General features: G+C 41.8%; 1 protein-coding gene across 1 annotated transcript; it reads left to right on the top strand.

Annotated features, from left to right (window-relative positions):
- Positions 1 to 3102: 3102 nt before the first annotated feature.
- Positions 3103 to 15771, top strand: PLEKHS1 (pleckstrin homology domain containing S1). Its single transcript, XM_066323565.1, has 13 exons — positions 3103 to 3227; positions 3652 to 3743; positions 3835 to 3941; positions 5430 to 5564; positions 6774 to 6849; positions 7489 to 7593; positions 8237 to 8332; positions 11371 to 11484; positions 12429 to 12544; positions 13861 to 14067; positions 14291 to 14392; positions 14777 to 14912; positions 15679 to 15771. The coding sequence occupies exons 1-13, from the start codon at positions 3173 to 3175 to the stop codon at positions 15745 to 15747; spliced, it is 1410 nt and encodes a 469-aa protein (XP_066179662.1). The 5' UTR covers positions 3103 to 3172; the 3' UTR covers positions 15748 to 15771.
- The last annotated feature ends 6772 nt before the right edge of the window (positions 15772 to 22543 follow it).

Below are 22543 nucleotides of genomic sequence, written 5' to 3'. Positions count from 1 at the left end.
CTTTAAAGAATGCAGGTGGTCTCTGGCACCTTTTCAGGAGGAGGTTTACAGTGTCAGTGGAAAGGTAGATTAGAAATGTAATTTGGCATTGAGTGACTTGGGTTGGACAGGCCACGTCCTCTCTTGGAGTAAACCAAAGTTAATGAAAGTTTTATTGGAAATATAATGTTCTACCAGTGCTTAATCTTGCCCTTTATACAGTAAATTGTACAGTACATGCTCTCCCTGTTGCTTCTGCCAAATAGCTCCATCTTAAGCTATTTTCTGGCATTAGGGATATTCCTGGTTTACCATGGGCAGACAACATTTCAGTATTTTTCACTTCTCTGGAAGCTCTTCCATGTCTTTATAGTTCATTAGCGTTTATTTGCTTGAGGCTTAGCCTGTTTTTAAATTTCTGTGAACAGTATTTCCATGTCTCCAGAACTATCCTTCAGTCCACTTCTAATATATAGAAAGATCAGCATAGAATACTTGAGTACAGCACCAGAGAGAAAAGTAACATGGAAAGATTAACTTAGAGTAGAAGTGAAAGACAGAGAGAAAAACATCCCCTTGTGTCAGGACCAGGATCTCTGTTAGATGAGCATTACTTTAGATCATGTCCAGAAAATAATTAATATTATTTCAAAGGAAAATTGTGAGTGCCGTCACCCCTGAGTGGTGATACTGACATAACTGAGAGCTGTGCCAGCCCATGAGCCTGAAGGAACCCACTCAGAGTGGGGAACCTTGACCCTTTCCCTCAAGCAGAGCCAGGTTGCTGAATTGCCAATAAAAGCTGCAGGGTGTGTTAGCTTTTTTCCCTGGCCAAATTTATGGCTATTTTCTATGAGAAAGCAATTCCCTCGACATCTGCAGGATTAGCCAGATGGTTTAGTGTGTAAATCCACTTTCATTATTGATACACTGAATGTTTCTGGAGAGAATCCCAAAAGTTCACTTACAGCCAAGACTAATACTGAAATTACCTTGTCATGTAATAGTCAGTGTAAGAAATCCTGCTTCACTATTGTATGTGTAACTAAATCTGAGGTTGCTTTCCATTTATAGTACTTTTATGATCTTTTAGGGTTCTTTCTGTTGCTTTATATTCCAGCCATGGGTGGATATTATGCTTTAGAAACAGCTTGGGAAATGAAGAGGCTTTTCAGAAAGCTGAACCAACAAAACCACGCTGTCTCCAGGCTTTTTTTCTGTGTAGGAGACGTTTATCCCTGCCTCAAATGTGCATATTTTTCATTGCTTCTGAGTGAATATTAATGTTCTGGATTTCCCCTTTCCAGAGCAGTCTTTAGTTTGCTTCCCATGCAGAAAGAGGAATTTCCTTGTAGGTCGTATTTCAGGGTGTTTGTGTTTATACATGGACTATAAGAGGGCAGTCACAATGCAGGGCAAGGACACATCGTGTTTTGCTGCAGAAGGCAGTACAGGAAATCTGGGTTGACTTGAAGGTGTATGTCTCTAAAAACCTTCTTCACCATGAAGACATTTTGCTTGTAAGTATTAACACAGTTTGTTTTCCTTATCTTGGAAATTTTTGAAGTTTTATAATAGCTTTCATCATGATGATTTGAGGCATTTTATTTGCATTTTGACTGAAGTATCTCATTGCATTTCAAAAGGTTTGAAGCAATCAAATCCCTTAATGCCTGGCATACAAAAATTTGAGGGGGTATAATCACGGACTTGGCATTTTCTATTTTGAATTAGGCATAACCTGTTTACAATGTTGTTTTCTGTTGAAAAGACAATTAAATGTAACAATTAAAAACTGTTTCCCAAAAGGCAGAGTGAAATAGCACAACTAATTTCACAGGTATTTGTCTTCCCACATGCAAATCTTGACTTTTGCTGACATCCAGAAGAGACTTTTATCCTGTCAGAGACTCTTGGAACATTGTTTTGTAGTAATTGCATCGTTTGCCAGTTGAGGTGACTGTCAGTCACACTGAACAGAACAATACATTGCCTTTCATTGCAACCCCAGTTGTGTGCCCCTACTACTGACTTTGTGTACAGTCATTTTTAGTTTTGGAAATTGCTTTTTTGTCCTTTTTTTTTTTTTTTTTTTCTGTTAGGCAACAAATGAAAACTCTAGAAGCAAATTTTATAACAGTTCATCATGGCATTTGTACAACAAACCTTTCTCCCGAAAAGGCAAAAATTTGCAAAGGTTTCCCTGAAGAAAACCTCAAAAAAAAAAAAATACAGACAGAAATATGCAGAAATCTCTGATGGACCTAAGTTTGCAGTGGGTCATTCCCATTTACAGCCTGGAACAGGAGGAATGAAAGTCTACAGCTTTAGTTGTGTCTTGAGTTAAATTCCATTTGTAACCCACCCCATTCCTGACCACCCCACTCCTGACTGTACCATGGTTACTTTTGGCAGCATGGAGTAAATCACTGAAGAAGGAGAAACAGAAGAGAGCCCTTAAATCTCTCACTGCAGCTAGGGTTCTCAGTAAAGAGCCAGAGAACAGCTCTTGTAAGCCTTCAGATTTTCCCAGGAGAGGCTCTCTGGCTTCAGGTGGCACAAGAGGGTTTGTGTAACCTCCTTGTAGGTAAAACAACTTCCAGCAAGATCTGTTTGCAGGGAATTAGAGTTTTGAGGTAAGGCAAAGGGAAACTTGAAAAAGCATTGTATTAATACAACAAACTTGGAAATTATTAAAATTCCCATAGTACAATAACTGTGTTTTCTAAGTATATTTTAAACTCTTTAGGCCAAGTTATGCCAATTTTATACAGGACTATCATACTAGCGAAGCAGTGTCAGAAACACACATGGATGCAGTATTCCCAGGTTACAGGTGTTGTGACTAGTGCAAAAGAAAATTAATTTCTCTTGGCATCTTTCATCACTTCTAGGCAAATCATCTTTTTGGCCTATAAAAGTAAATAATATTTGTTATTTTTAATTATGTGATTGTATTATAAAATAGCAAATATAGAATAGAGTGTATAATTTAATAATATATATAATTATTTATAAGTATATTTAAATTAATCGTTATTATGGCTATTTTATGTATTTGACCATCATTATGAAAATTAGTTGTTGTAAGGTTTTTGTTATTTTCTCAACAGCAATTGTGTGTGCAGTGAAATGCTGCTCAGCAGCAAGCAAACTGAAAGGAAGTAGCTTCAACATTTTTGCTCTTTTTGTTATGTGGGTGGAAGAAACAGTCAGGATGGCTTCTACAAGTAAAAGAAATTCTGCAGGTACAAAATGTCTTGTACTAAAATTTGTTAGTATTAAAGTTGTGAGATGATCTATCCTGAGCTGATTGAATGCCATCTATTAATTTCTTTAGAGGTGCATTTAAGATCACTAATTATGAAGCTAAATAAGACCAGACCCTAAAATTTAAATAAGATCAGTTAAATAAGACAGCAGCTCATGATATTTTCTGAGCCCCTACGTTTTCGTTACCATTACTTTACAGTTTGGGCCAGTTGTCAGCATTAACATCAGGGAAAACAGGGCCTGGCTCTATATTTTATAGCCTTGATTTGTGTTTGTCTTATGGCCATTTAAGCCCAGAAACCCAGTGCTAAGCAACAATTTCCAGTTCAAACAGATCTTTTTAAAGATATTAATTTGCAGTAAGATAAGTAATGGTGCTGTTCATTTCTCTTTGATTAGTGAGAATTCAAAATACGTTTTGCCCTGAAGGTGGAGTCTGCAAGCACGGATTCCTCATCAAATCACCACCTCTTCAGCTTTTAAGCTCACAGGTATACTAGCACAGATTAGTCATATTTCAGCAATCCCTCATATCTGCTATCCTGAATTTTAATGAGAGACAAATTGCTTTCTCTTTGGCAGAGTTCCTGGAAAAGGCGTCTTTTTGTCCTGTCCAAGTCCAGCACAGGGAATTACATCCTGAAGTATCTAAAAGGCCAGCACATAAAAGGCTCCATAGCTGTTGATCAGTATGTAGCTCAAATGCATATTTTTCTTATTTTCACTCATGTATCAGCAGTCTTCAGTGGCCACTGATTGTACAAGCATTTGTTCCTGACTGAACAAGTCACGACTGGGTTCCTCATTCAAACCCAATGAAGTCCACCAAACATTCCCTTGATTTTGTAGGCTTTGGATTCAACTATGGCATATGTAGAAGTGAAAATCCTGAATTGCTTTATTGTAATTTACTTTTCTGTGAATGATTATTGTATCTGCCAATGAGATATGTTGTTGGCTTTTCTGCAAGATCCCACATCCTGTGTTCTTCCAGTGAAATACATGTTACCTCCGGTGAGGATAGTGCTATGCATTCATTCTCATGTGAATAAGGACAGGCTGTGCCACTCTCAACTGTGGCAAACGCCCTTTCCCAGCTCACAGCTTCATAAAGTGCTTTGCACATTTGTGCAAAGGTCTCCTGACTTTTTCATAACCCTCTGGGCTGATTATGGTTGCTCTCTGCCTCTTATTCTGCCAAGAAATTGCTCTGCTTGGCTCCTTTGGGTTGGTCATTTCCTTCCTGTCAGCGCAGTGCCTACTGCAGCAAGAATGAGTATCACTGGATTTGGACTGGCACCCTTTACCATGCCATGGGTGGCATGAGATATGTGCAAGGGAAACAGAAAATGTAATGGGAAATGTAAATATTTTCCTGTCAGGTCTGGAGGTTAATACTCCAGGCTCCTGGAATTGTTAGGCATGGAGGTCTCTCACCACATTGCTGTTATGCTTCCTCCATAAAAAGGATTTACACTGTGAAGCTTTCAAAAATATTGCAGCCTGCTCAGTGGTCTGTGGTTACATTATTACCATAATTATTGTTGTTATTACTTTTATTAATTTGGCTTCTTGGAAGTTAATGGCGTAGTGCTTCAAGTCCTTCAAGTATCCATTAAGAGTCCTTCTGCTCCTCTTCCCCTCCATTAAAACACTATTAATATACAATTATTTTCAAATCAAATCTATTGTTTTATAGTAGCTAAAAAACTTCCACAAGAAATCTTTCTTACTATTTTTTCTTTTCAAGATTCTGAACTAAACCAAAAGCCCCTTTTTCCAGAAATGAGCATGCCTAGTCTGAGCACTTTGCAAAAGTTAATGTTATTTTTTTGCCTGGAGATTTTCTTCATTGAAGAAAATGAAAAGAAAAGAATGAAAAGAATGAAAATGAAATTAAGAGAATGGAAAGAAATGAAGAATGAAAAGAAAATTCATCTCTTTTGAATGTGTGCATTTATATTCTTGAGCACTTTTTTCTGTGGAGAAAGCATGTAACTTTTCCCTTGCAAATCTCATCATATTATGCTGTGCTCGGACTAAAATACAGACATGCACACATATATGTCTGTGTCTATTTGTATGTAACTATGTGTGCCTGTTTGTATGTAACACATATATGTGTATTTCTATTTGTGTGGGGTTATATAGGATGTTTCATATGGTTATCTTCACAGAATCCTAAGTATTGAAGCTGGCATAAGTAATGCTGAAATTATGGAAACGGTGAGGAAGATGTTTAAGTGCCTTCCTGGGCAGGTGATGTCCATCAGCACTGGAAACAGATGTTATTACCTCATTGGGAACAGCAGGTGGGCATAGCAAGATGTGCAAAAGCAGTGTGACAGCACTGTTAAACTCATGTAGCTCTAAGCTGCTGCCCCAAGGCAGGGTCCTGCTCCTTCACAGCCACTCCCTTCCCTTCTGTATCTCAGCTAATGATGGCACAGCTCTGGGATGAGGTGATAACAGCTGCCTCATCCAATGGAAAACAGCTTTTTTTCTGTGGCCTTTCCTCCCCATACTCATGGCTGGGTTAATTTTTTGCTGGTTCGGGCAGGTGAGCTCACCTTCCCTGCAGCCACAGAGTCACAGCATCCAGCCTGTGAAAGCAGTGGGAGCATAGGGCTGGGAGTGGGGATGGCAGTGGCAGTACCTCAGCGTGGCAGTGCCATTTCAAACTGTGCTGGTTAGGGGACAAGAAAGAGCAGAGACCTTTGCCTTCTCACCCAATAGCTCCTGGGAGTTAGAAAAGGTTCTGCTCCTCATGGAGAAACCACAGGGAATTATATTGCCTGAGAACTAGGTTATTAATCAAGGGAAGCAGAAAGAAGGCAGAAATTCTCCTGAAAGAAAGCAGATCTCAGAAGTACTGACTGGAGCCTTTGCTGCAGCAGGGTGGTGCAGTCCATGCTTTTTCAGGTTGAAATTGAGTCCTGAACAGGGGCAGAAACTGATTCTATGGAGGTGATCAGTCAAAGCTCAGTTAGATGAGGGAGAAGGATGTTTGTCACAGTGCTCCTGTACTGCTGGTTCCCAGCATCTCCTCTTCAGTTTCCCAGTCACGAGTGTGTCAGGGGATTTTTTGCCTTTTTGCAGAAGAGGAGCTGATGTGTAAAATTCTGATAAGAAGGAAAACACATACCTGAGTGCTGTGGAGCGTGGCACCCAACGCCTTCCCCCAGGGCGCGGCTCTCACAGCCCACACTCGGTGGGAAGCATTCCAGAATTAATCCAACTAAATCCACTGCAAGCATGAAAAACAGCTTCAACAGCCCTTTCATGGTGTGTTTCTCATCCTGATGGCCCAAATGCATTCCCAAGCCTTGTTAGCTCTCTGAGTCAGACTGCCATCCGGCTATGACCACACAAGCACTCTTTCCTGAAAGGTTGGGGCAGGTTTTCCCCTTGATCTCAGGAATTTTTGTTTTGGGCCCCACAAGAAGAGGTAGGTAGGCAAAAGGAAAACCCCTTGTGTGTTACTTGTCATTAAGTTTTCATTCTTCTTGTTCCAACTTCAGGCAGGAAATAGAGGACTGGGTCACTCTGATATCTTCAATCTGCAGGGAGGACAAAAGAAGTGGATGCTGCCCTCAGGTGACATGTTACTGTACTTTATTTTAGAAAGAAAAGGCATTTCTTTTCTTCATTACAAAACTGTGCAACGGATTTTTCCTGATCTTTGCCGTGCAAGTTGCCTCTGACCTTGGTTTTATTCAGAAATTCATTTTCATATAAATTCTGTACCCTGGCTTTGTGCATCAAGCAGGCATTGCACAGTCTGTCTGCACTGGGATTGATCTTACATTGAAGAAATCTCTTTGAGGAGTAAGCCATATGGAAATGAGGGGAAGATTGATATTATGCTGCAATAAACCACACTTTTGACGTATCAGAGCCAAAACTTGTGTGGTATATTTAGTGGGTGCATTTTGTATATATTTACATGTTGTTTTACATCACTCTGTCAATGTTACAAATCAGCTGGAAGTCCTGGTTGTTCGAGCTCAGGCCCAAGTTGTTGCACCTTGTCAGCCAGCCAGGCCCACCAGTTTAGACTCAGCACTAAGTACTCCCATTCCTTTAGCCTTCAGACAGCTCAAAATGCAGTCAGGGAAAATGTGTCTGCCTGAAAAATGCCATGCAGACAACACCTCTGAGCCATTACAAATAAAATTTGCTCTAGTGAGATATATCAGTGCCTGTTTTCTTATACTGCTCTTCCCTTGTTTCTAGAACCAAGATCTTCCAAATCCAGACGTCAGAAGCCGGCCTTCCTCTTTGCCACTATTGAACTCCGTAGATATGACCAGCTTTCCAGACAGGCAAAGCTACCAGAAGGTAAACAAATTAACCATCCTTAATAATGAGGCTGTGCTTAGGCATTACTGTGAAATTTCTTCTGTGTAGCTGTTTTTTTCCATCAAAAGTTGCTCTGAGTTGCTGCAGTGGGTACCTGGGTGGTCTCTTCTGGTGGGGTTCCCGAGTAGGACCTGGATGGTGACACCATAGAGTGCCCACACTGGAAATAATTTTGAGGCAAGTCTGCATGTGAATAAAGGCAATGAAAGACAATACCCACTGCTTGTCTCAACTGACTGGCAAATGTTAGTGGACATTGAGTAAACTCCTGAAGGTTTGCTTTGACATGACTTGGCAGAGGCATGTGATGATTGTTTTGGCAGCTGCTAGCCACATTCCTCATGATTTGTGAATGCGCTTTTATTTATCTCTCTCTTTTTAGGCTGTAAAGCTTAGAGGAGAGCTCAGATCCAATTCCTCTCTGCCTTACAGACTTTCCCCTCAATATTTAAATAGAAAGGAATTGCAGTCCAGGTATCAGGGTGAAATAGCAGCCAAGGAATTGCTGGGTTTCTGTAGTCACAATGCTCTGTGCAAATGGCCTGGTGAGAGGAAGCTGAATGTGGGTCAAGCACCTCCAGGGTATCTTTATGAGGAGTCAACTTTTTTCTTTTATATACAGCAGAATGGTTCCTCAGAAGACAAGAACAGGCCTTGTTCAGATCCTGGCCCCCATCAGGCTCAGTGTGACCCACCAAGAGGAGTTCTTCCAAGCCTGGTGAGCAGAACAAATCAAACAGCTCTTGCCTTGTTCCATCTGCAGAAGTGAATATTGGCTTTTATCTCACCTGGAAATCTGTGACTAAAGATTATCCACCTACTTTCCTAGCACATCGAGTTGATTTCCACTATGAAAGTTTCCTAAATATTTAGTCTTTCTTGTTTACCACTGAAAATGATCTTCTAAAAACTTGGAATACCCGTGTCTGTTTGGGAGTTTTGGAGTCAGAGCCTCAGAGTTACTGTGCAACTTGTGGCAGCTCTCACAAACTTCATGAAAAAAGTTCTGCATTTCCACTGATTGAGGATTTGTCTCTCCCTGCACATTTTTCTGCTGTGCCACAGTTGTTCCTAAATGGTTTATTTCTTCAGCCTTTGCCAGTAGCAATTGAGTCAATGTAACTAAATTGCAGAACAAGAGCTTGTTAAATTGAGGCACATCTTAGAAGTGACCTTCTGTCAGCATTAATATGTCTTTAAGTAATTTCACTTCCATATCTAGTGGGAGAGATTTGGAAAGATAAAAAGATGAATGTTATCTAGTATTACTGGCTAAGTGTTCTGACCTGTGTTCCCTGAACTAGTGCCTGCAGCAGTTCTCCTCTGCCATGGATTGCTGCCTTTGCAGCAGAATGAAGAGGACAGAAGGCACAACCAAGGCTCTACCACAGTACTCTGCAGCTTAAACCCATCTTTACTGACAGTTTATGCATTGAACTATGACCTGGAGTGGCTGAGATACAGGGCAAAGAATCTGTTCTGCTATCACTGCTAACAGGGTGGTAAATCACATGCTGCAATCACCATCCTTGTATATAGGCTGACAGCAAGTATGAGATAATACAACTAAATTTAGTGGAAAGAAGTGAATGGTAGAAACTACATTGCAATGCCATGGGCAGTCAGCATAGCTCAGCTGATGCACAGTACTTTATAAAGTTGCAGTAATTCAGTTGTGAGTCTGAGCTCTGAAATGCACTGAGTTAACCCTCGGTCTGATTTTAACTAGCCCTGTTCTGGGTCTATGTCAAGAATTTCTTTGTGTCTCTTCCTTGTGCATACCTTTTCTGTCTAATTCATTAATTCTTCTCATACTTACAATGCCTCAGAGAGCAGGTATTATATGCAGCTGTTCAGGCTAGGACAGGCTGGCCACGAGGGTTAAAAGATAAGGAATTTGGATTTTAGCTTTTTAGCCTGAAGCAGAGGGAATAGCACAAAGCTCATGTTTCTCTTTTGGCATGTGTGACAATAAATAACCTTGCTGTATAGAGAACAAGAAACAATGTTTGTTCCTTGGATAAAAATATTGCTCTTGCCTCATAAGTTTAACATCTGCTAACAACTCCAGACCTATTCTCTGCTTAGTGACATGTAGACAACTGACTTCCTAACTAATCCCTTGTATTTGCTTCCTTTTAGCAGTGTGACTCCCCATTTCAAGCATCTGATGTGTTTTGCTTTCCATTGGTGGTTCCCTCATCCAGGCCCAGATCTTGAAAACTCTTTGTTAAGCAGCTGTCCCTCATGTAAACAGGATTCTCCATGTCAGTGAGTCTAGTCATGCTGGCAGGGACCCTGCAAGGGATCAGGGACCTGACTTCCTTTTAACCCACCTTTTGGAGCTACCAAACCTCATCTAACTCAGCAATGCACTATCAGCTACTTTGATACACAGCTTTCAACATCTGAAATACATCAAAATCAGGAGCCCTGCCTTGCATCACCCTCTGCTGTGCATTACTCTGTTGCAGGCAACAAGGCACCCTTGGGATCTGTCACACACCTGATTTTTTGAGAGACAGATTCCTCTCTCTACGGGCAACATATAATTTTCCTTAAGGAGCTTATAGGTAACAATGACCCAGTTGTTCTTCAGGTGTCATTTCTATCTTTTGCTACAGCAAATTTTCTCCACAGTCTACTTTCTCTCCAATGTAAATCCGTATTATCGTTCATCAGACACTTGAAGTTTGTCCTGACTCCTATGGCATGAATTGATCTTAATGCCATCTATACCAATAAGGAAAGGAAGTACAGTAATCATTCCTAATTAATATTCATTGGCAATTTCTTCTTGTTACATGTAAGAAAGTAATTAATTTACTTTACCTTGAAAACAGTAATACATTCATGGCATATTTAGCAATTATTAAAATGGTCACCATGGAAACCAAGGATGCAAGTGTAGAGATAAAAAACAGTTGCAGTACAAACATGGCTCAGGGAATTGAACTGGGAGGCAGCTAAATACTAATTACCATACTCTTCACTATTGTGAAGTCAACAAGGAGACGTAAAATTAAATAATTTCTCTTTGCAACTTGAAAAGATAAATTTGGTGGAGGAATTGATTTCTCCTTGGCTTACCAAATTGCCTCAAACTTCATGTATCAGGTATTTATGAAGGCAGAATATCACTCAGGACACAAAGGATTCTATGTCAGAGCTCCAGTCTTCTGCAGAATCTTTTTGTTCACAGAGAAGTATGAGATAATAAATTTCTCGTTAGTCAGGGAAATCCCAAATTCATTCTTTATTTGATAGCAGTTAAAAGCTGCTTAAAAGGACAAATATATCCCAATTCACCCCTAGATTTCCTACGGATTTTCTTCCTAATGTAAGGACTTCAGAACTGAATGCAGAAAGAAAATCTTTTCCACACAAGTGACCTTAAATTCATGCGGATTCATACACAAAGTGTTTAAAATGCTTGATTTCTAAACAAAATAACAGGTTGCAATCACTAAATCAGTTGCAACAGCCTGGTTGCCACTAATCCATCTATGAGAAATACTAATATGAGTCACTGTTTTTTTCTGTGTGCGCTGAATTTCACAAATACAGGCAGGAGAACAGATATAGAAAACATGTTTCTAAAATAGGCTGGGTCTGAGCATATCTCACTTCAAGAAGAAATGTATCTTACCATGTTTTCCATTAATATTTGGTGATTGTGTTACTTCTCCACAAAAAGGAAAATACATGTTAATCTGTATTAACTGAGCCTGTTAAACACAAGCCCATTTCTTTCAGCAGGATAAAATTCTGGGAAGAAGTGAGGAAAACCTGCTCTTGTCAGATCCAGAGGAAAACATCAAAAAGGATGAAGAGGATTATTACCAAACTCCCAGCAATGTTTTGGCACAGGTAGTTTATCAGCTGTGAGTTCTGCTGGTCTGCTAACAGCTCCAAGGACACAAGAGACATTTAATGAGCCAAAGAGGAACTGGTAGGGGGAACCACTCGTACCTTGCAAAAGGATTACATAAAGCAATAGGTAACAGAGCTTTCACTGATACAAGAAAAAAAATATGCTAGACTCATTCAAAGGATCTTCCTGGTGCAAAGTGGCATTTTGACAAAAACATTAGTGATTTTGTTGAAATTCCCCAGACTGATTGTTTCATTGTAAATGGCTGTTGCCTGTTGTATAATGGGGTAGGGTTGGGTTTTTTCCTGAAAGTGAAAACTTCATTTAGAGAATGTAACAGTACATTAGTTTTATATATTTTGAGATGTAATTCTGTTGAAGCACCAGTAAGCTGCATAAAAGCAGCACTTTTAAAACACCGCAGTATATTTTGGTATCAACATTTCACTGTGAAACAAGGCAGCAGGAGAAATCATGCTGTTAATTTTATACAAACTTTGACACCCGGTTTGGGAGGCTAATTTCTCTAGGCTTCCCATGCAATTAGTGGTCAGGAGAAGATAAGCAGTCTGTTTTCTGCAGAAGTCACATACTGTACATCTGATTGAAGGACATTAGCAATTGTGATGTGGTCTTATAGTCTAAGTAAAGTCTTAAGCTCTAAGTAAAGCACACTCAAAGAACAAGAGAACCAGTCTCCTTTTTCAGCCTGCTTAGATTAAACTGCAACAATTTTTTTTTTGGTCGTGGTATTTCAGAACTTGGCTACTCATGTCCTAGTCTGGGAATTGACTGATTTGAGGAAACCCAGGCTATAGTTGCCAATATGTTTAAACAACATGAGCACTGAAAAAAAAAAAAAAAAAGGAAATTAATGGGGGTTTCTTCTGTAGGCAGGGCAATGGCATTAATGTCTTATATTGCTGTGTGTTTCTGACAGTGCACTACTGAAGTATCAAAACCTGACCCTACAGCTGAGTCTGATGTCCCTGTGCAAGAGAAGCCAGTGCAGAACAACCCAGTAAGGGAGAACATTTATGTGTCAATGAAATCACTGTAAGTAACAGCTTCATTAAGCCTTTGGAAATTAAAAGTGGCACAGCAACAGAGATAGAGCTGATATCTCTGGTGTTTGCATAACAAGATCTAGAGGCTGCATCTTGTTTGAATCAGTCCCTTGTTGGGTCTTAGTTCACGAAGTTCAGCACTCATGGGAACAGGAGTCAAATTCAAACTCATCAACATGAAATTTAAGATCACACTGCAGACTCCTGCACTTACACAGGCTCTGACTATACAATGCAGCACTTTTTGTTGACTCATACTTTTTCTGGGTTTTTGTGACACAACAGCTAACGACTTTAACTGAGTCACTGCAGCCAAACTCCAACAACGTTTCAGACAGCTGCTCTCCAAAACAGGCAGCATTATCTAGAGGTTAAAAGAGAAAGGCAGAGATGGGGCATTAGCTCCCAACTTTTCCATTGAGAAGTTATTTGAGTTAGGACATGTCCTCTCTTTCATTTTGCCATCCAAAGAACAGCTCTGTTGCTGCATGTTCTGAAGGTACAATGTTTGCCATGTCACAAAGAAAGGGCTGAACCTTTCTGTCACAGTTGTAGGGCCACAGGAAAACTTTATATCCTCCACCATACAGCACTGGATACTGAAGAGAATTGTGCCTGCAGGGTAAAACTCCTCCAGAGCCAGAGGAGTGGCCAGTAGCTGTTGGCCTGACACCTACAGACAGTCAGGTCTTAGGCCACATGGAGGGAGGCAACTGGAAATGCAGACCCACTGATAACCAATGATCCCAACAGATTAACTCAAGATCATCTGTGTCTTTGGGTTCCCCCCAAGAGGGAATTACTATAAAAATCTCACAAAGTTATGCCATCTGAGTTAAAACTAAAAAAAATTTAAAAGAGCAGCTTTTGCTACTAACCCCAGTCTTGTTTGGGGCACAATGGGGAGTAAGATCCAGGCAATAAAAGGCTTATCAAATAAAACTAAAATGAGTTCAAGTAGTTCTGAGTTATCACATCTCCCAAGGGACAGCTTTACATCCCTGCAGAACCCAGTACAGCCAAGGCCAACAATCTGTACTCAGTTTCTTTGTCAAGGCATGCTGTTAGCTGAAATTTTTCCAGGCTTAATAAATAGTTATTGCATACTGAAAACGTTTATTTTGAGATTTATGGTCCATTTTTAGAAGGACTGTTTATTTTACTTAGATTTTATTTTGTCCACTGCATATTCTACAAGAACTTGTTATTCTTTGCTTTATTGAGGGCTGCTTGATCCAGCTTCAAACACAGCAATAGTGCCTGGAATTGTCAAACTCCTTAATTTTTATCATCATTCCTCTTTAGTAAGCTGCTGGATGAGAGATGCCAGCTCACAAGCAGACGTGACGGGCTGCCATCCCTTCCCAAATGCCAGAACAGTGCATGTCCAAAAGACCTGGAATCAGAGAAAGACACTAAATTCCCAGAAAGCAGCACCAGCCTGCACCCAACCCTCCAGAGAAGGCAAAACTCGTTACCCCTCTCAGTGGTTCACTTGTCTATACTGCTCAGGTAAGTGTCTTCTCCAGCTGGTTGCAGAGAAGACAGATGTGTTCACGGGTTTCATCTTGCCAAGCCTGTCAGCATCTCAAAGGCATTTGGATGATGCTCTCAGTCATAGCATTATTTTAGGGAGTCTGCAAGGAGCAGGGAGTTGGACTCTATAATCTTTATGGGTCCCTTCCAATTTGAGCTGTTCTATGATTCTGTGGTCTCTGATGTTTTTCTCTCACAGTCAAGTTACAGATGAGATGCAGCTGCAGAAATTGGATATTTTCGTACCCCTGGCTGATATTAACAATTACCTAAAACTTACTGAAGCAGCAGGAAGAATATGGTAAGTCTGGATGTCTTGTGACAGTGCCTGTGAGATGGGAATAAGTGACAGGCACGGAAGTGTTCAACCATGGACACCCATGTGCAGCTTTGGCAGGGCAGAACAGGCAGGGGCAATGCTTGTTGGCACTTCAGTGATTCCTTCTGCTCTCTCCCATTCTTTGTGTACTTGAGTTTGTATTTCAACTGCTGTTGTAAAGGTCTCTACAGAATCCAGCACGCTGGGTAATAATTAGGATGGTTTCAACCAGACCCAGATCAAAAAGTTACGAAGTCACTGAACACGTGTGTCATTTCCAGAGGGCAGCCCTGTAAATGCAACCCTGTCCAGCCACTGCAGTGACTGGATATCCTGTATGTTTCCTTTATTGTCTGCCCTCCACAGCGTTTCACAGTGGACTGGTCCTCACAGACTGGGGTGTTTGTTTAACCACGGGGACCACGTGGTGGCTGTGAATGATCTGCAGCCCCAAGGTGTGGAGGAGGCTTACCTCTTCATCAGCAGGTCCATGAGAAAGGAGGTAAGCTTGACTCACCTTGACTCAAATGTATCGAGCCAAATGAGAAAGCAATTTCCTTTTTTGCATTTCAAGAGGCTCAATTCAAACCAGTTTACTCTGGTCAAAGTTTGGCATGAATAACTCCAACACCAAATATCTCCTCAGCAATGTTCTGATGTGGTGTCTCATATTCCTGAGCTATGTGGGAACACAAGGCCAGCACTGCAGAGTTTGAGGAAGAGTTTGAGCAACACCAGGAGATGTTACCAGGCAACCTTAAACTAGAGTTACTTTGGGGTTTTTTTCCCTAATGCATATAAATAGCAATTTTTGGGAAACAAACCATTATTTCCAGTGGATGTGCAGTTGCTTATAGTGGTTTTGGGTATTGAGGGGAGTCCTCAACAGGACTCCTACGTCCTATTACTTATCTAGCACAACACATCTCCCTGTGTGAGACTTTTTTGACGTATGTGGGACATTTCTAAGGTGTTCTTCAACTCAACTGTGATCTATGACATGTGTTTCTGAACTCGTATTTCAGTATTCAGGTTCATGACCCGTACCCAAACACATTCATATTTGAATTCTGCTGAGAAGGTTGAGGTCATGAGATGTTATTGCCATCTAAAGAAAGGAAAGTCAGTCTCAGTAAGGAAAAAATATACTCATCTCTCTTAATGTGGAATTTTTATTAGCTAGTTCAAATACAAGTGAGATAGTTGCACAAATGTTGATCAGATATAACAAACCATAAAAATATCTTTTTTTTTTTTTCTTTTTTAAGGTGAAACTTACTGTATGTAGGATTCCACATTCAGATATCTTCCATGCTAAAGGCTGCTCATGTTCCTGAAAAAAGAAGACCTCAGTGATTAAGTAAGTGCCAAAAGTCAAGGGAAGAGATCAGGGAGGAGAAGTTGATATATGGTATATAAAGATAATCATCTTCTTCAGCTGCCAGACATCTTTGTTGCTGAAGCACAAAGAAAGGAGAATGTGGATTTTGTTTTATGTCCTAATAACTTATTTTGTGGCATGAATGGCATGTATTTGGCTTATATTTCATGTTGGCATGTATTTCTGTTACATGGAAGAAAATGAGGGTCAGATAATTCACCTGACCTTTGTGCTGTGTGTACTTTTCATTTCAGCAGAAAATACTGGTTTGTGCCTCTGCTCACCTCTTTGCACTGAGTTACAATGATTTGTTACTGAACTCCTAACCAGTGAGGGGTGAGCAAACAACGAGCTTTTGGACTAAAGCCATTTTCCCTGGATTCCCCTTAGCCTAGAAAGGCTCAAGTGAGCTAAGAGCTGCAGTGTTGGAGGAAAGGCTGGTGCATAAAATGTTGTGTAGTCATTCAGTGGGGCCTCCTTTTGTTTTATGGCCCTCTTACAATACAGCCACAAAAATACATCCAAGGGATGACAGGAAGAAGAGCTGGTTGGAGAAAAGGAATGTGTCTGGAGCACCTTTGGGTTTATTGACCCAAAAAGGAATGAATGGATTTGGGAGAAAGAAGGGCTGGCCTGCTCTGTGAAAGGGTTCCTGGTAAAAACAGCTGGGAAAACCACAGAGAGAAATTATGTATCTGAAGACATGTGCTTTCACCTCCATGTAGAGTTCACCATTTCTCACAGAGAATGTTTTGATGCCACCAAATAGTACCACAGGGATGTCACTGGTGCAGCAGAGGAAGTGCTTATTTGTTTCCCAAACAAAGATATATCCTGTAAATATTTATCTGTGCATATGCCTTCCTCACATTGCTACCATAGCAACATGACCAATTTTCAGCTGATAGCACACCAAAAGGAAATTGATAAGGAACTGCCTTCAGGAGTGCTCCACTGGATGCCAAAAGGCATTTTTGTCCTATCCTGGAGTGACCCCTGTTGCTTAGAGCACCGTGGTGTGACATGGCAGAGTACATACCTGTGCCCTGTATGAACGTGGACACTGTGTGGGAATTTTTACACACACATATTGCTGTAAAATGGATAGTGTCAGTGTACAGGGATGTGGCAACAAACAGAATCACTGGGTTTGAGGACTGATAATTTTATCTTGTCAGATACAACCAGAATAATTACTGGGTTTAGCAGGCACAGGATTACTGATATTAAGAGATTTATATAAGCTTTGATTCAGGTGGGTTTGACTCAAAGGAGGTATTTATCCAGCCTCCAGTTGAATAAAGCCAAGTTGGCTACTAGAGTAAGGAGCTACACTCACTAAAATTCAGCATTGGTGCAACTTACTTCAGTAGTAAATTTGATAAATGTGCTGGACTTTAAAAAAAATCATGATAAAATTTTATCCAGCTGAAGATGAAAACAGCATCATGTAACTCAAAACAGGCAGGCACAAATATGTGTGTAATCTATTCAGACTCAGTTCCTGTTCAAAAGATTAATTTCCAAACTGAATGTTTCTACAGCCTGTCACTTCTGCTTTTGAGATAAGAGTGTTTGGGACATGCTTGTTTCTTAAGGTGGAAAGGATCACATTTTCATTTTTCTGTTTCAGTGGTGTTCAAAGGCCTGTTTGTGCTGAATTCTGCATAAATACAGAGGGAACTCCCAGTTCTGGAACTACAGAGACTGAAAATGGAAGAAAACACATTCCTTGGGAGCTCTTTTCCAAAGCTGCTATGGGAGTCCTTTGCTCTGTACTGCTCCTTTGAGCACAGCAAATCCATTTCTGCCTAAGGAGCCCCTGAGGGATGGGATGGCTGGATATCACTGTACAGGGCTTCTTCCAGCCCTGTAACTCTGTCAGTCTGCTAGGACAGTCCTCATGGCCTGAATCCTAAAATCACAGATCACCTACTTCAAGAGCATCTACTGAGGATGTTGTACTCAGCCTTTCCTGGCCAAAGTTTGTCTCAGCTCTCCTTCTCAACTTCGGAAAATGAAGGTCCAAATTTTCCTGTGTTGTTCCAAGACTCATCTCTCTGTAAAATCCAATATTTTTTACTAATATTTATTCTAGACATTTTTTCAGAAAATTAACATGACTTTTTCTTGCCCTGTTTTCAGTGGGCATAGAGAACACTTAGATTGCCACTATCTGCAAGAAATCTTCATTATGGAAGCTTTTTCTACCTGTTCTCCCTTCTCTTTTTCTTAGACCAAACATTCTGCATTCTTCCATCATTTTTTCAAACAGTTCCTGAAAATGGCCACAAGACACTGAACTGTAAGACAAATACCTTGTGTTCCCAGTTATGGATGAACAAAGGAGGTGAGAAATTGAAATTCAAAGAATTTCATCAAAAAGAAATCCAAAGCCATGAAGCAATTTCCTAGAACTTCATATGGAGATATTTCTCAAAAGCGGTGAACTGGTGAAGAAGAGCCACCTCCATGGAACCTGCTGCTGGAGCAGATGTTGAGCACTGCATGCTGCACCTCTCAGCCATGGAAGAATGTTACTTTTGGACAAAACCAGGATTTGGTTAGATATAGCACGTACAGAATAATGCCAGAATATTTTAGAGAACTGGGAGATTACTTCTGTACTTCAGTAAACAGTTAGAGATGTGTTACTCCATAATTGATCATTAAGTCAGTTTGCACAAAGCTAAATGCAGATAGTTAATGTCACATATTGGCTGATTCATAACACTTACAGAGATACAATATGGAAATTACATTGGTACAGTAAATTCTGGTAGGGTGTGTGAAGTTGTCTGCCCACATATGATTAATAAATGTGCTAACACTGTAGAACACATTGTATGTTGCAATACACTTCATTTTCTCCTAGCATGGCCCCTCCCTGTCCTGCAAAAATTACCTGTAACTTTCCAGTAATCTCCAGCTGAGTCACTAAAGAGCTCTTTTAAAAAAAGCTACACTTAAATAAAGATCTGTTTCCCTGGCTATTAGTTTGTGCACGTTCCTATGCTGCACTCACTCTCTAGTGGCTGCCAGTATTTCCCCTTGGATTCCCAAACATGAATCATGCTTTTCCTACTCTAGCATCTAGCTAGGGAGATGGCAATTGCCCAGGAGAAAAGCAAGTCCTGAAAAGAGAGAAAGTAATGGTAGAGGAAGTCTCTATATTCATGTGAGGCCATTGAAGTTAAAAAAAAATAAGAAGTCCATTGAACAGAGAGAATAAACTAGACCACAACCTCAACACTTCCTCCCAAGGGCAATACTCCTGAGATCTGGGGCTGGACTCATAAAGTGATGAAGAGAGCACAAGTCCAGCCAGGAAAGGTTATTTGTGCAATGTCCACCCTTAAATGACCAGAGACAAACTCTGTGTAATGCTTAATTCTCTTACTAGAGTCCCTCCAGCCTGGGGAATTGAAGAGATATCTATATATGTAATAGGGATATGTAAATAAATACTTATATATTTAATAGGGATATCTAAATAACAGCCAGACATACTTCAGTGTGGCTGGAATTTCTGCAAAGGGATTCAAAGAGGAGCAGCTGCAATAAAGGAGAGTGATGATACCCTGCACAGAGAGAGTGGATCTGTGGTGAGCTGGGGACACCAGGTGCTTAATCTGTGTTTTGTCCCAGATTTTCTGGTGACCTCAGGAGAGCCATTTCCTCACACACACTCAGTAAAATTCAAGAAGTAATTTCAGACACATTTGCATCATTATGTCTCTTACCATGAATGTGATCTCCAGCACCACATTCAATACTAGGAATTGCCTTATCTCCCAGGAAATTCTTGGAAATGTCTCTACCAGACCTGTATGTTACAGGCATGAGGGCAGGTTCATCAGTGCCCTGTGCTATGGGGAGATCCTGTTGTGCTGGTTCCATGCTAAGGGAGAAGCCATCCTTGCTGAACTGCAGAAACTGCCTTGCCTGAGTCCCTTCAGTCGCTCTGTCATGAGGGAGTGTTTGTTGATGTTCCCACTTCCCTGCAAGGAGCTGGCTCACAACATCTGTGCTGCTCATGGAAAGCTGCACCAGCAGGGACTGTGGACATCTTCTCAGTCACGTGGATTCATCCAGCACTTGAGGCCCATTAGGGGACACACTACTATTTACAATGCTGCTTCCCTGCTGGTGCTCCCTTGGCCAGAGCAGGGGCTAGAAAGTGCATGTACTGACTGCGTGCTTTGGGTCTGTGGAGATGACAAGGTAACCTGAGATGCTCTCAGGGCTTTTTTGGTCTGTTTTCTGGGAATAAACACTTCTTCCATGTACATGCCTTACCATAGCCAGCCACTTCCCTCCTGCAGGCAGGCCAGCAAGTCACTGCAAGTCACTTGGGGCATGCCCAGCAGTTCCTAGAAATGCCACTGGAATTTTGAATGTTCCTTTTGAATGTTCCTTTTGGCCCCTTATCACCCTCTAATTTATTGCATCCCTTAAAGAAGTGGTAAAATCAGACAAGGTTGATACATACCTTTCAATCAGGAAAATCACTTTAAACTAAACCATAGCTTCACTACAAGGACCCTCAGTGACCAGGAGCCCTTTGTTTGCTGCTGACAGCTCCTTGGTGGTCCCATTTTACAGCAGGACCAGCAATTTGCACAGCACCAAGCTGCTGTGGTGGCAGCAGCACTGGACTGGCCACATTCAGATTTTCATCCTGGGGTGCCTGATTCGATCCATGCCTGGAATTTGCTTTGTTTATAACCCAGCAGTGGACCATGAAATTGAAGCATTGGTGGGAGCATTAAGATCATGCCTATCAGTGGTGCTAATCTTTTAAAATATTGAATGTCTGTGATGCTCATCAGTAGGGACATCACTGAGCAACATCCTTTTTTTATTTCCTGCCTCTGTAAGTTTTCCCAAGAAATCTGTTTTTGTTTGTGCCCATAAAACACAGCATAAAGCCATGTTTTATGCCTCAAGGCTGTTGGAAGGATACTACCTCCACCAGTGATGAGGGTTGCACAATTTTTTTAACCAGAAGCCAATGTTTTTGAGTAGTTGCTCCTCAGCAGCATCTACTGATCAGTCACACATTCTACTCCGGGACACTTTTTGCCAGAATAAGACACTCGCCGAAGTGTGCCGGCGGGAGGAGAGAGTCCGGACCGGGAGTTTCCAAAAGGGCTCAAGGACGGGAAATCCCTGAGCCACCAATGTCCGCCGGCCGAAAGGCGGCCGGGCACGGCTGTGGGCGCTGCTATCGCCCAAACGGGGATCGATGGAACGGGACCAAAGGAAACGGGCAACTTTATTACCGTGGCGCAGAAAACAACACAAGAGTACGTGTACAAAATGCCTTTTCCATCGAAAGGTGGGGCAGTTTTTGTGGTCAGCGGCCAGAGGGCAGAAGGAAATGATAGCCACGGTTCCTGCCCTGGTCCCCCGGGTGGGACGAAGCCACGACACCGTCAGGGAATGGTGTGCAGCAAGGAGGTTTAGAAATGTTTAGAATGATGGAATTCCCAGAGTTACTCCAGCTGAAGTGGTGGCAGGGTCCTGGTGTGGGCAGGGAGGACGCAGACCCCCAGCTCCTGCTGACAGCAGCTCCAGAGTCGTTCCCTGCTTGCCTCCCACCCTGCTGTCCTCAGCCTGACTTCTGTGTTTTGGGTCATCCTTTGCCAAATGAGCCCGGGGGCATCCCTGCTGCCCTCCACGCCACCGATCTGCCGAGGCAGTTGGGGAATTAATCATTTCCTAATGAGCCGTCACTAAGTGCACACCACTGTCCTGCCGCGTTCCTCCCTCTCCCTGCCATTCCTCTGTCAAATACAGAATATTTGGGGTTTCTACGGCAGAAAACCAGGAACCTTCAGACATCACTGGAAATGTCTGTCATGTCCTGGGCGGCACCAGGAGTCCGTACCAGCCCTGCCAGGGCCCACTGTCCCCGGGGCTGCCAGTCGCTGTCCCGGCGGTTCTGTGGGATGCACTTGGCCCTGCCTGGCTGCTGGCCACAGACGAGCTCCAAGGGACGAGCTGGGCTGTGACCATGGAGGTGTCAGTGGAAAACCAGGCTCCTGCTGTGCTGCAGAGCTCAATTCCTCAGGTGGTCCCCGGGTAGCAGCACAAAGAATAGAATTTCGGCTTTACCTCCGTTGTTCCGGCAATAGATGTGACCAGGAGCGGGGCAGAGAGCCAAGTAAATAACAAGGCCTCAGTAACAAGAGAAATCCAGCCTGCCTTCCTCTGACTGAAGAAGCCCTGCTGAGATAAATGCTCCAATCCATCTCTTCCCTGAAACAGCAGCTGAAAAGTGGGTCACATCCTGCTGCTGGCAGTGCCTTATTTGGGGAGGTCTCTGCTAGGAGCTGACAAACGACTGGAGTGATCAGAAAAAATCAACTTTGCTTCTCACAACAGAGTTCACTGAAATCATGGCTTCTGCAGGGAGGAAGCTCGTGATGGACAAGCAGGAGGGGTGGGAGGCAGCAGGAGGCAGCACAACCCCACAGCCAGCCCTGGTCTGGATGAACTCTGCTCCAAAGTCACCCTTGTTGGCATTTGTGTCCTCGTGTCACCTTTGCCTCTGGTGCATTGCTTGTATCTTTTTCCCTGAGGTGGTGAACTTTCTTCCTGTTCTACCCTTAACAAGCAAGACAACGTACAGAAGGAAAGGTGAACAAAGTTTAACTGAAATGCCAAATGGGAAAGCTTAGAGGTTTTTAAAACTGTTTCATTTATATAAGAGTTTATTGGAAACTGGCACAAACAAGGGCCTATCT

This window comes from Sylvia atricapilla, chromosome 8, assembly GCF_009819655.1.
Source record: "Sylvia atricapilla isolate bSylAtr1 chromosome 8, bSylAtr1.pri, whole genome shotgun sequence".
Lineage (NCBI taxonomy): Eukaryota > Metazoa > Chordata > Aves > Passeriformes > Sylviidae > Sylvia > Sylvia atricapilla.
The sequence above is the reverse complement of the archived record's forward strand: the minus strand, read 5'-3'. Positions and strand labels throughout refer to the sequence as shown.

Bases quoted from the DNA above. Each gene is read 5' to 3' on its own strand.
- PLEKHS1 (XM_066323565.1), top strand. From the start codon at position 3,173: ATGTGGGTGGAAGAAACAGTCAGGATGGCTTCTACAAGTAAAAGAAAT. The intron at 3,228-3,651 runs GTACAAAATGTC...CTCTTTGATTAG, and splicing joins AAGTAAAAGAAATTCTGCAG to TGAGAATTCAAAATACGTTT. The intron at 3,744-3,834 runs GTATACTAGCAC...TCTCTTTGGCAG, and splicing joins TTCAGCTTTTAAGCTCACAG to AGTTCCTGGAAAAGGCGTCT.